This window comes from Schistocerca piceifrons, chromosome 2, assembly GCF_021461385.2.
Source record: "Schistocerca piceifrons isolate TAMUIC-IGC-003096 chromosome 2, iqSchPice1.1, whole genome shotgun sequence".
Lineage (NCBI taxonomy): Eukaryota > Metazoa > Arthropoda > Insecta > Orthoptera > Acrididae > Schistocerca > Schistocerca piceifrons.
In genome coordinates, this window is record NC_060139.1 from 577,759,788 (window position 1) to 577,777,349 (window position 17,562).

The 17,562-nt window shown below is 36.5% G+C and overlaps 1 protein-coding gene across 1 annotated transcript in view; it reads left to right on the forward strand.

Annotated features, from left to right (window-relative positions):
* Window positions 1–17,562, forward strand: part of LOC124777773 (cytoplasmic dynein 2 heavy chain 1) — an 829,086-nt gene that overhangs the window by 482,001 nt on the left and 329,523 nt on the right. The window contains exon 40 of the mRNA XM_047253283.1: window positions 7,209–7,349. Within this exon, the coding sequence (XP_047109239.1) occupies window positions 7,209–7,349 (141 nt within the window). The remainder of the gene's footprint in view (window positions 1–7,208; window positions 7,350–17,562) is intronic.

A 17,562-nucleotide genomic window follows, 5' to 3' on the forward strand; every position in this document is an offset into this window, starting at 1 on the left:
CCAGAAGAAGGGATTGGTTGGTAGGACATGTTCTGAGGCATCAAGGGATCACCAATTTAGTATTGGAGGGCAGCGTGGAGGGTAAAAATCGTAGAGGGAGACCAAGAGATGAATACACTAAGCAGATTCAGAAGGATGTAGATTGCAGTAGGTACTGGTAGATGAAGATGCTTGCACAGGATAGAGTAGCATGGAGAGCTGCATCAAACCAGTCTCAGGACTGAAGACTACAACAACAACAACATTCCATCTGATGTTACTCTGCAGCCAAAGTCCTAAGAATTTGGTTTCAGTACTGTTACCAACTGGTTCATCATTGATAGAGACTGATGGGATAAACATGTCCTTGTTAGGAACATTGTGGAATTTTAGAGCAATGGTTTTCTTACTGTTTATTACGAGCTGATTACTCTGTGCCCAGCTGCTAAATTGTTTCATGACCATGTTTACTGTCTGCTGTAACTGTTCATCATCGTCTCTTTTTAGTAGAATCATGGTGTCATCTGCAAAAATGGTTGTTTTGTGTGCATCAACATTTAAGCTTAGATCATTTATGTACAGAAGAAACAGAAGGGGTCCCAATACTGATCCTTGGACTACACCACATTTAATTTGTTTATAGTCAGGTAAGTGATTAGATACAGTTTTTAGTTCAATATTTGTGTGCTTGACACACACTGCCTGCATACGATTAGTCAGGAAGGAACTGATCCACTTGTTGGACAGACTTCGAATACCCTATCTTTCTAGCTTTGATAGCAGAATATTATGGTCCACCATGTCAAAAGCTTTTGACAAGTCAATAAAGACTCCTATTGTTTCCTGTTTTTTGTCCATCAGGTTTAGGGTGGAATCGATGCACTCATAGATAGCAGTTGTCGTTGACCTCTTATTTCTGAATCCATGTTGTTCATTGCATAGGATGCTGTTTTCATTTATAAATTTCATAAGTTTCTCATATATAACTTGGTGTTTTCTCTGTAATAGCTGAATGATAATTGGCATAGTACATTACAATGACAAACTTCGAGGCAAGGTGTGCCAAGAATTGTTCAGTGAACCATTTCATGAAACTGACAGCATTTGTTTCGAACTGGCAGTTACTGCTGCTTTTCTTACATCTAAACAGGAGTTTACTGTCAGGAACAGAACCTGCAGAAGATCCAGCAAGGAGAATAACTGTCCAAGAAGCTATTCCTATGGGAACTTTAAAACTACCAACCATCACTACTGTTCCAGCAGGTTTTTCTGGAATGATTCTGATTGCCCATGTTTCATCAGATAATACACTGTTGGACTACCTCCTTCTCTTGTATTGTGCATCTTTATATGGGATGTGGTTCATGCCCATCTATATCACTTTTTTCAGCTAAAAATTCTCTTCTATATAATCACACACACAAAAACATTTACAGATACACATTCACAGCTAGACAGTTGAATAGTTGAATGAATAATTCAGTTGTTGTGAAGCACAGTAACACAGTGCTGCTAGCAGGAGAGAGATTCTGCTTTCTAACTGTAAGTCACAGTTAGCTGCTGGGAAAGAGAATTAATATTATTGGCTACCAACAATTAATGGAGGCGGTTGCATAGAACACTGAAAATTGGGCAACCTTCCTGCATAACACCAACTTTAATGTGAGAAAAGGAGAAGTTGTTACATGTATAAAGATGAAATATGACTTCAAAATCATTGTAACAAGTTGATTTTGAAGAGTTAAGCACACTGAAATGTGTACTTTTGAATTAATTCTGAAGAATAGTTAACTTTTAATGCAGATTCAAATCTATTTATTGTCAATAACAAGCAAAGATTCTGCAAGCTGTATACTACAAAAATAAGCCAAAATTAGCAATAAAAGTTATTAAAAATCAAGGAACGTGCACATTATGCTAGAAATCAGTAATTCCAGCAATGAACTAATACCTTTATGGAATGTAGTGAAACATGATACAGGACAACAGGTTACAGGAGAGGATAACATCACTATTGATTTAAATTGAATTGAATTGAATTGAATTGAATTTTATTTGATCCTGTAAGATTACATCATGTACAGTAAATGTACATGTAATATAGGACATGTCAAAGTATTAAAATTCTTTATCAATTATTTTTCTACACCTTTAGCTTACATTTTTACATCACTGATAATGAGTAACAATATATACAAATTTAATGGCATAAGTATTCTGCAACACTGTAAAACTCTTTTTCAATGAGATAGTCTTTAAGTTTCTTTGTAAATTCATTGTGAAGTACACTATCTTGCAAGGTTTTGGGCAGACTTCTTAGTAGTCTGATACCAGAGTACTGGGGTCCTTTTTCTAGCATTGCCAGTCGGTGGGGTATGCTCCGTACTTCATTCTTCTTTCTTGTATTGTGGGTGTGTACACTAGCATTTGTAATCCAGTCCTCACTACCTTTTGTGATGTACATTATTGTTTTGTATATATATAATGATGAAAAAGTTAAGATACCTAAATTCTTGAAACAGTTTCTGCATGTTTCAGAGGTCTTTCTTCTTAAAATGGTCCTAATTGCTTTTTTTTGTAATGTGAACACTCGTTTTGTCTCTTGTTTGTTTGAGTTTCCCCACACCGTCACTCCATACTGTAAGTATGGTTCGAAAAGTCCATGATACACTGTACACAGAAGGTTCTTGTCTGAATACTGTGATAGCTGCATCATTAAGAATATGACAGAGCTCAGTTTCTTACAGACATTATTAATATGTTTTTTCCATTTCAGTTCATTATCCACAAGAATACCTAAGAATCTAGCAGATTCTACTTCTTCCAGCCTTGTTCCGTCAACCTCTAAATCCATGTCTACAGCCTTTTCCTTGTTTTTAAACACTGCATACATAGTCTTTTTTAGATTTATAACCAGTTCATTTTCCAACAGCCATTGAGCTGTGACATTTGCAGATATGTATGCTCTTCTCTCAAGCTGTTGGAAGAACTATAAATGATCAGACACAGGTAACAAGTGTGTTCAATAATCATTTCTGAAATGGAGTTCAAAAGAAAAATCAAAACAGTATGTTGAAACTCTCAGATAATTCAGTCACACAGATATGTCACCTATTTCTCCTTCTGAAATTAAGAAACTTGTATATTCTCTCAAACATAAAAGCTCATCTCAATTTGATATGTTTCCAAAAGAGTACAACAAAGTTGTTCCTGTTTAATAAGTACTGTGTTTTATTGAAATATGTAATGCAGCTCTAATACACTGCATCTTTCTGCAGAGATTGAAACATACTATTGTTAAATCCCTTTATAAGAAATGTAATGGGATAGGTATCAATAACTAATGACTTATTTCTTAACACACATCATTTTCCAAAACTTTTGAGAGGGTGATGTAATCTAGGTTAGTATCATATCTAAGAAACAATAATATCGTTAGTACATCACAATTTGAATTTCACAAGGGTTGCTCTAAAAAATCTTGAGGTTTCATGGAATTGATGGTATAGCCAACAAGTGGTTAATGTCATATCTGACTAAAAGGATGCAGAAAGCTGTACTTAATAATTCAACCAATGTAAGCAGGGAAGATTCTTCTGACTGTAAAGAAATCATTTATGTAGTTTCGCAAGGCTCAATTTCGGGTCTACTGTTGTTCCTCTCATGCACTCACTATCATTGAAAGTAGTGCACTCAGAAGGAAGAAAGTTACAAACATGAAAGTTTGCAGATAAGTACAGTGAGATCTGATATGCAAATGATCCATGTTTGGCGCCAATGCATGTGCCCACAGACCCTGCAGTGGCGCTCCAATCAGACAGCAGGCTGTATTTCAACTGCCCATAATGGACAAGTCCTAAATATGACAATAACATGCAAGTAGATGTATGGGAGCCAGTTTTTCCACAAACCATTCCAGATGCCTTGCAGATAAAATCTTGTCCTCCAGATGCCCTTGTCATATGCTGCCATTAACACCAAGACATTAGTGATACTGCCCATAGTGGTGCCAAACCAGAACAATGTGGACTGCCACAGTGTGGCAAAACGTTGTGTTTAGTGATGAATCCCAATTCATTTTGTGGAGGGATGATAACCTTATGTGGGTGTGGTGACAGCCTGATGAACATACAGCTCCATCCATGCTGTTGCACACCTCACTACCTGCACGACCCTGGTGTAATCATCTGAAGGCCATAGCCTTCAGTAGCCAGTTCCCTCTAATTGTGGTATGTGGAACCTTTACAGGCCAGCATTATGTTGGTGACATTCAACCCTCTGCGGGACCTTTTGTATGTGGTCTACCAGGGTACTTCTCCAGTAAGATAATGCTCAGATTCTTCCATGGCTGACAATTTCCATTTACTTGTCCCCCAGAGAGCATGTTTGTTGCAAAGAACTCACTGCAGGTCAAAAGCAACAATGATGTATCTAATTAAAATTCCACAGGAAAAAAAATGACATTCATTGTTCCACATTACTGTTGGCTTTATCACAAAAAGGGGCTCACAGTGCTAATATCAAATGTTTTGATAATTTACCTAATGGTATGAAATCTCTATGAGACAGCAAAATATAATTGGGAAAAAAGGTGAAAAGGTTTCTCCTTCACAATTCCCCCTATTCTCTAGAAGATTTTCTGTTGATGTAATATGTAAAAGTTGGAGTACAGGAATTAGTATTTCACACCTATATTAAAAATATATATAGTAAAATAAAAAAGAAGGAGTTATGTGGATGTAAAAGAACTACTTGAACTACTTCAGTACTGAAGCATCTGTGAATACAAAAGGAAGCATATGGCAGTTACAATTTAAGTCTTAGAAAATTGCACATACGTGCTTCATCAAATTGCAAAAAGCAGTACAGTTCTGCTAATGCCCTTTCCTTTTTCCTCTTCTTTTATTCATTTAGCCATTCTTCTTCACCCTTGCTTTGTGAATGCATTATAATCACCCATATAATCATAAATTAGGTTTTTATTTTCTATAAAGTTTCATTCATTGAGTGAAATTGGGTGTTGGATTCATTAATTTGCTAAACTCATAGTGCTCACAAAATCTGAACCCGATACAAGTTCTATTGTTTTCAGCCTCTTCAGGGGCTTCCTACAGGCTGGCAGATTCTATTTATGCCGCTCTGTTAACTATAGTCGATACAATTTGTATTTTGTCTACTGCTAATTATTAAATGAAATTTTCATCTTTTGTCATGTCCACAGTCCCACAAGACTATAATTTGTGGCAGCCACTGTTTGTGACAACTTGACAAATTACACAGCACACACTGCAAAATGTAGGGGCTTCTAAAATGAGGCACCCCAAACATGTGTGACACACTTACAATTATTCAGTATGCAATTTTTTTTTTTTTTTTCTCATTCAAGGACACTGTTGTGCTACCTTAGAACACTATGTCGGCCAACTGCTAATATCAAGATCCTGCTGTTGGAAAATGAAAGCAAACTGTTAGATCTGTTGAAGCTAACCGTCCCCTAGTACCTTGCGTAGAAGTATAGTGATGCTTGGGATGATTGGATAAGGGTTGTTTTTTAATTGAACATTTAAATAATATTTTCCATTTATTACATAAGTCTGTACAAATTTCAGTAGTGTTACTACAAATGTAAATTTTAGATCGTAACACTGACAGGAAGTGCAAAAAGGTAGGATGAGAAATACAAGGTTTCAGAAGGTTATGTGAGTAGATGAAAGATACTGTAGGAAAGAAGAAAGGTGAAAGATACTGTAGGAAATTTAAGAAGATGTTAAGACGAAAGATACACAGCAGTATGTGGGTATTCAGTGGAAACAATGTAGCTGTACAGGTGTGTGTGTGTGTGTGTGTGTGTGTGTGTGTGTGCGCGCGCGCGTCTGTGCATGTTGGAATCGAAATAAATCAGGTGAGTTTTAGGCAATTAGAGTAGGAAATCTAGTCTTCTAAAAGTAGTAGATGAGTTTTGCTGTCTTTGCAGCAGAATTACTCATGATGGCCAAAGTAGACAGATTATAAAATGCGGAATGGTTGTAGCAAGAAATGCATTTCTAATTTATTAATCCATAATATAAATTTAATTGTTAGGAAGTCTTTCTTAAGGTATCTGTCTGAAAGAATAGAATGGAGGGATTTTGAAATTTGTTGTTAGTGCGGAATGTCGAAAATTAGGTGGGTGGATTGAGTAACTAATGAATAGGTATTGAGTCACTTTGTTGTAAGTAGGTTCAAATGGATGTCTTTGACAGTAGTTGTGCAGAGATGAAGAGACTTGGTCATGACGAACTAGCATCAAGAACTGCATCAAAGCAGTCTTTGGTCTGAAGACTGCAACATCAGCAGGACATTTACCAAGACCAGAGAACATAAATATTATTGTGAAAATAGAGAGAGAGAGAGAGAGAGAGAGAGAGGACGAATAAATTATCAAAATAGTTCACTTGGAAAACTGTCCTTCAGCAGCACAATCATGTCTGTGTTATTGCTAATTTTGAAAGATGGCACTATATGGCAAATAAAAGTAATTACTGGTACTGGCATTGTGAGGAGCTATCTAAGGAAGTTGTGGCAGAGAAAAAGTTACATGACACTGATGGTGGGGGAGCTATTAAAGCATTGTCTAGGAAGTTGAATACTGGCAAATTGGCAGATCCTCACAATATGCGTGGAACACTGCATAAAAGTGTTATAGCACTAATTTTCTGTCTTGTGTTGAATGTTCACAATTATTACTAAATTTCATCTAGTCATTGTTATTTAAATTTTTCAGTGTAAGAGGAAAAATCAGCAGTGGGCAGATGGGAACATGAAGTTAGCAAATGAGGAATATGTAATATGTTTTTATTTTATTTTTTGCATAACTTTGAGATTCAGGTGTTCTGATACTTCTCTTCTTGGTAATTTTTGGTTTATATCAATCATTTTCAATTTTTACACAATACATTTACATTTATTACTATTATAATGGACTGTGCATTGTTTTTTTTCCTGGATCATAATTTCTGATATTTAATTACGTAGGAACAAAAGTAACATCCTTTTTCAGAGCAGCAGCTTTTCTGATAATTATATAAACCACTTAAATACACCCTTCTTTGCTGTAGTTAGCAAGTTTATTTAGCTAACAATGAAAGCCAACTGGCTTAATAGTATTTAGTTTTTGATGGGATGCGAAAAGGGTGATGTGTGAATGAATGAATGCTTTTGGTATAGTACAATCAATTTTAATTTTTTAGGTTTGCATGTTGATATCAACAACCACAGGCCGTGCATATAGACCAAGAAATAGTGAGCGACTAGTATTATATTTCAAAGACTTAAATCTAGCTGCACCAGATAAATGGGGGACCAGCATGCTGATATCTTTCCTTCAACAGGTAAGAGGAATCTGACATCAATTCCTAGTTTCAGTGTGACTTTTTTTTACCTTACTTGAGAGTCATGTTAAAAATATCCCCCATATTTAATTTAATGCTGCTTAATGTCCAAATGCAATTTTTCTCTTTATATAAAGTAGTCATGTACTTCTTACTAAAATTCAGCAACTAAAAATATTTTTGTTGTATTCATGACCTCCTAAAGGTTGACACATATGTTGTTGAGAACTTTGTGTGGAATCATGATTATTATCATTTTTTCTATTTAAAAATAATGTTACTGCTGTAGGGTCACTTTATAGTGACTGAAGTATCCATTTCTCCCAACACTGAGGGTACTGGCTGTGGTGTCTTAGTTGGTACCTGTGTGTGCTATTGATAAAAAGCACATGTAATGTAATAACCTTTATGAGGTGATGAAATAGCAAGGATTTTTTTTCTAGTGACTGAATTGACAAGATGCAGTGCTGTGCGACATGTCATGGAAGATAGGAGAAGCACACCTCGGACAGTGTGGTTGTGTGTGACTGCATTTTTCTAATAGAAAAGGCCTCTCCAAAGCTCTGCTGTTTTATGCAACGTACAAGCATTTTTTTGTCATTTTCCTTACTTTAGGACTGTACAATTTATATTACAACAAGACACTTGTCCAAATATATCTGGAAAACAGTTTGCATTTATTGAGTATCTGTATACATTGCATTTAATTGTGAATTTGAATAATGTCTTTCTCTTTGTTCTCCTTCTTTCCCCTCCCACCTTTCTTCACATAGGTTGTTATTAATGGCTATCTAGATGAGGAACCTCAGCAGTCCAAACCAATGTGTGGTGTGCAGTTAACAATATATCTGTTACTCACCAGCTGGTCATTAATTAATCAGTTCATTTTTTTATACCTGTACATTCTATGGTTGGTTGATTTGGGGGAGGGGACCAAACAGTATGGTCATCGGTCCCTGTATATTTTATGCACATCTGTTATTCTACAGTGCCAGTAGTAATGTCACACCAAGAAAACCAGTTTGGTGTCATTCCACAACCGATGTGGGACTGAGAAGCCCACAGTGAGGTTTGTGCTTGCAATGGTGACATGGCAGCCCATGTCAGACACGCCATCAAATACCACGCTGATTTTGTACACTCCACATCCAGTCAGTTATTGAGTGGTCAAGCTGAAGATGTCCTGACACAATTCTTTATCGTTATATTACATTAATTTTCCTCCATAAAACATTCCTAAGCTGTGTTACTGTGGTCATTGACTTACACACTGCTGGGAAAAAAAAATTAGTGCACCTGGGAAGACAACATTGATTTTGATCCGATGATGGTATATGCCACCTGGGGCAGCTGTACTTATAATGGTTTCAACATCATTTGCCAACAGATAGCATAGTGACATAGCTACCAGAGCCACATGGGGGATAGTAGGTGTATTGATACTAGTTTCAACATCGTCCGCCAACAGGTAACGCAGTGGCTTACTTATCAGAGTGCTATCTATGTCTACCCTTTAATAGGGAATGCTCACAACTGTTCACTGTGGTCCAAACAAGTGAAGCAAGCAGGCAACCATGCCATGGAGACATTCTCAAGTTTTCTGCAGCGAACTGAGTGAGTTTGAAAGGAGTCAAATTATGGTCTCCCGAGTGGTGGGATGGTCCTTTGGAGAATTGCCACACAAGCTGGATGTGCTACTCAGTTGTGCAATGGTGCTGGTATCAGTAGTCAAGTGGACATCCTCACACCCATAGATGAGGTTCTGGACGTCAGTGCAGCACAGACGCCTGCCAGAATCATTGTGTTGTAAGGAGAGTATGGTCAGATCATACAGCTATCACAGCACAGATGAGAGGGATTTTGAGCCCAGAAATGACATCACAAACTGTTACAAACCAGTTATTAGCACTAGAACTAACGGCACACACTCCTCTAGCCTATATTCCACTCATGCCACCGCATCGACATGCACAGCTCGACTGGTGCTGTCAGAGGATCACTTGTAATATTGAATGGTGTGTCATTGTCTCCAGTGATGAAAGAAGATTCTGCCTGCACACAAGTGATGGTTGTTTGCATGTAAAATGTAGAATTGATGAGCGCTGACTCGTAGAGTGCATTTGTCCAAGACACACTGGTTTCACTCCGGGCCATATGGTCTGTGGTACATTAAGCTACAACTCTTGATCATTTTTTGTGTTCCTGGAGAGGACACTAACCAGTGCTCAGTATATGAAAAATGTTGTTAGACCTTTGCTATTGCTGTTCTTGCAACAAGAAGGTGATGTGTTGTTCCAAAAGGATACTGCTTGCACACACACTGCCCTTGAAAACCAACATGCACTGCAAGACACAGCAGCAACTTCCCTGGCCAGCACAATTTCCAAACTTGTCTTCCAAAGAGCACATGTGGGATATGATGGGACAAGAAGTGACTCGTGCAACCCATCGACCAACAACTCTTACAGAAGTATAGTGGGCATGGCCTAACATATCCCAGGACAGTGTTCACGATCTGTTCAACTGACTGGATGCCAAAGTCAGCACCTGCATTGCTGTCCGTGGAGGCCCCACCATGTACTAATATGGATATTTCAGCATAGGTCGATACCTTCCACCTCATAACGACTTGCACCTTTGCTGTGTAAATGTAATCATTTCATACACACCATATGCACTGTTGTGGCTGTATAACTTGAGTGAATTGAAGACCTCTAAAAGGCTGTATCCCTTTTTTTTTTTTTGGGGGGGGGGGGGGGGGGTAGGACAGTCTATTTGTTGTATTAGATTAGATTAATTATTCATTCCATAGACCCATAAAAGAGAGAATCCTCTTGGCTGTGGAACATGTCAGATAAACACATTACAAAAATGTAATTAGAAAAACTTGAGTTTCATTAATTTTAATGAGCCTCAGTCAATAAACAGTAAAATTATGTACATGAATTAAATTTAAACTTCTAATATTTACAGGTTTAATACTTACATCTGCTTTCATTAAATCCATCATTCAGACATTTGCTAGTTTCTTGGCTATTACAACCAAGTATTGTCAAGAATTAAAGTATAATAAATTTTCATTAAAATGGTCTACTGCACTTGTTGAGAAACTCATGGATGGAATAGAAGGAGATGGCCACCAAAAATTCTTTTAAATTATTTTTAAATTGTGCCTTGTCTGAAATTAAACTCTTAATGGTTGCTGATAACTTATTGAAAATATGCGTTGCTGAATACTGGACTCCTTTCTGGGCAAGAGTAGGTGATTTTAAATCTTTATGTATGTTGTTCTTATTCCTAGTATTGATACTGTGTACTATGCAGTTAGTTGGAAAAAGAGATGTATTATTTACAACAAACTTCATTAAGGGGCTCCGGAAAGGCTCAAAATCATGAAAAGTTCAATTTTTACTTTTTTGCGTTTTCTGAATCGGCAGACTATTACCTTTTAATAGATATATAATTTATTCAATTCCGAAGACTACAACTATTTTTAAATTTTTTTTGAAATGTGTTCTACATGGGCGTGACCCACTGTGGCGCTGTTAAACTGCTGTCAAATGGTGTTATTATTAACGTCCGTGTTCATCAGGTACATTTTAGTGATAAGAGATAAAGTATGTGTTGTGGCTGACCTGTGATGGTTCAATAGATATCGCTGGTGTGATTGTCGATTGTTTCATGTTTATTTACTCTGCCGTTATCTCGAAAATATTCGTAATTAATTCTGTTTCTTGAGTCTCTGTTTTGTTGAAGTATAATAATGAGTAAAAGTAAAGTTATTAGAAATCCTCTGAAGGCTTTTAAGAAAAGGAGAAATGTTGGAAAGCTAAAGGTATGTGTTATTACTGTAAACAATAAAGACGATAACCAAGTGAGTGAACCTAACCTCTCAAGTACACCTGCCCATAGCAGTCAAAGTGGGAAAGAAAATACTTCACAGAAGAAGCTTGGTTCAATGAGTGAAAACTATGAATGTTTTATGGGTGAATTGGATGTGAATAAAATATTTGATATGTCGGTTCTCAAAGGAATTTTTTCAAACTGTGTAAGATGTATTCATTGTAGTGAAGTTGGTCTGGAACTCTCCATAATAAAGCACGTAGGACTTGATAGTGAAATACAACTGAAATGTGATAAGTGTTCATACATGACCACCTTTTGGAACAGTGTTGCAGTAACTGCAACTGAAGAAAATGGTAGCAAAATCTACGAACACAACAACGAGCGATGCTTGCTTTAGACAAGGAACGCCTTCGGGCTGCAGACAGGGCTGTAAAGAGTCTAGAAATACAAGCAAGAGTAAACAGGAGGAGGAACAAGAGGAAGCTGGAGGAGGAGTTTGCAGAGGATGAAGATAATCCATCCTATGGACCTGGAATGCACTAAAAAGTTTATCCAATCTTTGTCGCTCGATTCCCAAAACTTTTATTTTCTCATACTAATTACATGTTTTCTAAGGATCTTCCAAACATATTTGTTTCAAACTTTCAGTAAATGTTACACAGTTCCTTCTGCATAATTTAACACAGCCTTTTTCCAAAAAACTGTATATTTTTGAATATATAAATAAAAAATTGCAAAAAAATGTTGTGAATTTTCATTGCAATTGAAAAAAAATCATCTTTAATAACTGAACTAAAATTTTGTAAAATCCCTGTGTTAAGTTGTAGCCCATATTCCAATAAATACTCTGTAAAAAGTTCAACTTCCTACCTCAAATACTTTGTGAGGAAAGATGTAATTTATAAGCGTTATTTTAACATTGCAAGTATAGGGCGTTCCGGAGCCCCTTAAGGAATAAATATACTGAGAAGCTATGGTTAATATGCCCAATTCTTTGAATAGGTTTCGACATGATGTTCTTGGATTTACACTACTCATTACTCTTATTATACACTTCTGTACTCTAAAAATTTTTTCTCTGTTTGTGGAATTACCCCAAAATATGATACCATATGAAATAATGGATTGATAATAAGCAAAATATGCCAGTTTTTTTATATTTATATCTCCTATGTCTGCAATCTTTCACATTGCAAACACAGACTTGTTTAGGCGCTTTAGCAGTTTGGTAGTATGTTGCTCCCAACTGAATTCATTATCAAGTTCTAATCCCAAGAATTTTACACTCTCAACTTCTCCTGTTTCCATGACATCATATTGTATACACACATCAGAAGGAAATCTCTTGGAAGTTCTGAACTGCATATAGTGGGTCTTTTCAAAGTTTAATGACAGTGATTTGGCTATGAATCACTTATTAATGTCAGTAAAAATTTGATTAGCTGCCATTTCTAAATTTATATTTGATTTACTATTTATTGCAATGTTTGTATCATCTGCAAATAAGACAAACTTGGCATCTGGTAATGTAACAGATGACAGGTCATTAATATACACAAGAAACAGTAGTGGACCTATTATGGAACCTTGGGGAACACCACATGTAATTTCTTCCCAGTCAGATGATGTCTGATTGCCTACTGCTGAAGTGTTACGTAATGACACCCTTTGTTTTCTATTAGTAAGATATGACTGAAACCACTTTGCACCACTACCCATGACACCATAATATTTTAATTTAATTAAAAGAATGCTGTGATTCACACAGTCAAACGCCTTTGACAGGTCACAGAATATGCCAGTTGCCTCTAATTTGTTGTCCAATGAATTAAGGACATTTTCGCTGTAAGTGTAAATAGCTTTCTCAATATCAGAACCCTTAAGACACCCAAACAGTGACTTTGACAGTATCTTATTATCACTAAGGTGCTTAAGTAGATGCTTCAACAGTACCTTTTCAAAGATTTTTGAAAAAGCTGGCAAAAGTGAGACCAGTCGGTGATTTGATGGCATTTCTTTGTCCCCTTTCTTGTGGAGAGGTATAACTTCAGCATAATTAAACCAGTCTGGGAATGTTCCTGTGACAAGTGATTGATTACACAAATAACTTAAGATATGACTAAGCTTACATGAACACTTGTTTATTAACTTTGTTGATATGTTATCATAACCACTGGAATGCTTTGATTTCAGGAACTTTATGATGGATTCTATTTCTTTGGGTGACGTAAGTGTCAATTCCATTTTACTGAGATTGCTTGTGTGCACTGGTCTCAGATATTCCATTGCATTATTTACTGAACCTGAGAAATGAAATGGAATTAACCCATTATGCTGAATCTTGCCTCAAGTGGTGTTATGTTGTATGTTTGTCATAACAGAAACATGGGGAATATTGTTGTTGTTCTGTAGTTTTGAATGCAAGGACTGGTTTGCTGCAGTTCTTCATGTTAGTCAGCCCTGACCTGCTCTCTTCTTCCCTGCATAAACACTATAACCTACGTGTATTTGAATATGCTTACTGTATTGAAGCTATGGTCTCACTATAGAATTTTTACCTCAACAATTCATTCCATTATTGAATTAACTATTCCTTGAAGCATCTGGATGTGCTGTATGTACTTGCCCCTGCTTTCCAGTAATCTGTGCCATAAAGCTCTTTTGACTTCAATTCATTTCTTTACCTAAATGATCTACTCTTCTGATATTTAGTATTCGTCTGTAGCACCGCATTTGAAAATCTGCTATTTTCTGTATAGTTTATCATGTGTGCTTTGCTTCCACATGACACTACACTCCAGATAAATACTTTTAGAAAAGATTTATTAACACTTAAATTTATGTTTAATGATAATATATTTTTCTTTTTACTGTAATATACAGTTGATGAATTCCTTTGTATTATAGAGTGAGTGTCCAGTTATCAGTCATGCAGTGTTTGTTTGAATACTTGTTCTGGTATATCTTGTACTGTTTGTGGAAGATTATTACGTAATTTATGCCTCATGATTTCATAGTTGTTAAGTGATATTGACAGTCTGTTGTATGGCATGCAAATGGATCTGTTGCCTCTTATGTTGTAACAATGTACATTTTCTGTGCACTTTGCTTCTAGTTATGTCTTCTTTGTCTAAGTTAAAACTTAGCATATTTGTAAGTTTATTACAGTCATGATATTTTTGTTCTAAAATGAAGGTTTACAGTATGCTTCATATGAAGAACCAGTAATTATCCTAATAACTGTCTTCTGCTGTATCAAGGTGTCATGCACAGAAGTAGTATTTTCACATAAAAAAATATAATATGACATTACATTTTGAAAAAATGAAAAATAGACTGTTCTAACATATTTTCAGCTACACAAACCATAAGATACCTTAATAAGTAAATTACTCTAGATAACTTACAACTACTGTATTGCACATGTTGACCACAAGATGATTTGTAACTTAACATAACTTGAATCATCTGATGGAAGCTTGTCTTTAGACTAAATACTACATACTTCATTTTGTTTTCTTCGAGCAAGAATCCATTTGCTTCATAGCAGTAGGATAGTGGAGCATTTGTGTTTGCAAAACAATTTTTAAGGTTACTGAAATGATTACTACTATGAAGAAAAGTATCATCTGCATACTATGCTGTGCTGGACTTAATAAATGATGGTAGGTCATTAATCAGTAAGAGGACGAAGAAGGAATCCAGCACAGTTCCCTGTGGAACACCTTCCTTAACTTGTTCTATATTGGACATTTCTTTGCCAACACAGAGAACATGTTACAGTTCTGTAGGTGTGATTTTAATATTTTAAGGCTGTTAGTTCTTTTTTAAAGAAGCAGTATGTGTCTTACATAGTAAAAGGCTTTGTTTACATCATGTCCATTATAATTGTCTGGGCTGTTATGCCGTGGTCGGTTGATGAATTCTGTGTCGATTCCCAACATTTCGTCTCCAACTGCGGGAGACATCTTTAAGGGGGTCCGTAGCTCAATGGAAGGTCCAACACTCCCACTGGCTCGCTACTGACTGTCAGAATTCATCAACCGACCACGGCATAACAGCCCGGATAATTATAATGGACATGATATTTCCGGCCGTGAAAGTTTACATTTTAGTATTTGTTTACATCACCAAAATTGTCTTAAGCAGATCCTTTGTCCTCAAACACTCAATGTATGTATTTGTCTCCAGAGTTTTTAACAGTTGAAAAGTTTTTCCTTAAACCATATTGTGATCCACTTCTATTAGCCTTGTTTTATTTTTATTTGTGTTCACCTTATAATCTCTTTTCAAGACACTATTCATTCCATTTAACTAATCTTCCAAGTCCTTTGCTGTCTCTGACAGATTTACTAATTCATAGACAAGTTTCCTTCACTGTTTGCTCTATGTACAGATTGAATAAAATGAGAGATACACGACAGCCCTGTGTTGCTCCCTTCTCCACTACTGCCTCCTTGTCATCAACCATGAATTCTTTATAACTGCATTCTGCTTACTATATAACTTGTAAGTAACCTTTTACTCTCTGTATGTTATCCCAGGTAAGTTCAGATTTTCTGGAAGAGTATATCAGTCAACATTGTCTTTCTTCAACCTATCTTCTAAGAGAAGCCATATGGTGAGTATTCCCTCACGTATTCCTGCATTTCTACAGATCTCGAAGTGATTTTCCTTCAGGGTGTCTTCTACCAGTCATATCATTCTTCTGCAGATAATTTTTGTTAGTGTTCTTTAACTATGACTTATTAAACTGATGTTTAGATATTATTCACATCTCTCAGCCCGTGCATTCTGTGTAATAAAGAAGGAAGTAGTTGGAAATGGAGTCTAGCAGAGTTTTAAACCAGAGGCATTGTCTGAACAGAGAATATACTGGAGCAACAGTTCCAACTTGCATAGTACTGTCACTGTCGGGAGAGGAGTGTAGATGGTGAAATCAAAATGGTTTGAGTATCGAAGCAGCAATTGGTGTTGTGTTGTGGAGTGATGCATATTCAACAGCCAAGTGATAAAATTTTCAACTAGATCCAATGTTACAATGGTTTTTCAATGGGCTAGTCATATGATTAGTTGTCATACCCACACAGAACACTTCACAGTATTTATAACACAGCTGGTATAAGATTTGGTTACTTTTACTATTGACTCTAAGTTTTTTGTGTAGGGTATTTGGGGATTGATGAGCTGTACTACGCTTTCTTCATCAATATATGCTTCATCATTCTTCAACATTCCTCCAGCCCATAATCTGTTCTCATAATCCCCCTGGCAATAACCTACACTTGCTCCCTTCCTCAGCTGTTCCCTTACCACTATTTGCCCAAATCCTTTCCAAGTCTGCTATTTTCCTCACCAATTCTCTTCTGTGCCAACATTTTACTTCCCCATTTTCTATTGCTACCTGTTGCTCTCTGTCCTTTCCTCTTCATGTGTGTAATGTTCTATGTTTTCAGTTTGATTACCATAATGGATACTCATGTTACCCCTGCCACTAATAACCATCTGTTTATCCTCGTGCCTCTCTATAATGTCCTTCCTTCTCCTTGCCCTGCATACCACTCACCCTCCCAGTTGTCACAACTCTTTCTTCTCCCCAAACAATGGTTTCTGCTAATAAACAGACAGTATTACATTGACCATTAGGGTGTGTATTTGAATATCTCTCTGTGTGTGTGTGTGTGTGTGTGTGTGTGTGTGTGTGTGTGTGTGCACGTAGTAGACTCAAAAAAAATTCAAGCTTGTGGCACCTGATCATTGATTGTTGAGATGACAAAAGTGAATGGCCTAGAGATGAAAATAGCTCTGAAGTCTACTGCAAAAGACAAAGGGAAGAAAAGGATTTACTGCCTTGACTAGGATTAAATGGTAAATAATTTGCTCTGCTTTTATGCTTCACAAAACTATTACCACTTTTATTTATGCGTGAGGTGTTACATTCACCATTGAGTCTCTATGTTGTACATCTCTCACTATGTTACAATGTGTCTAACAGCCCTGGGAAGATATTACAGTCTGTTCAAAATTACTTTAGGATTGACAGTTCAGCAGGAGCATCTGGAGGCACAGTGTTATCATGGCCCGCATGGAGCATGCATGTAATATTCCTCTTCATTCAGCTCACTCGAACACTTGGACTATTCAGTGTACAAATGTGGAATGATCATCAACTTGTTGTGCAGAGTTGCACCGTATTTATATTTTTGATTTGTCTATGGCAGCAATTTGTTTAGATGATAGCACACAATTTACAAAAATACGCATTCTGATGACATACTAAATTTTCATGCGGGGAACTTGTGTGTTATTGCAGCTAAGTGAACACATAATATAAATTAAATCAGAAGACTACAACACATTTTTATGT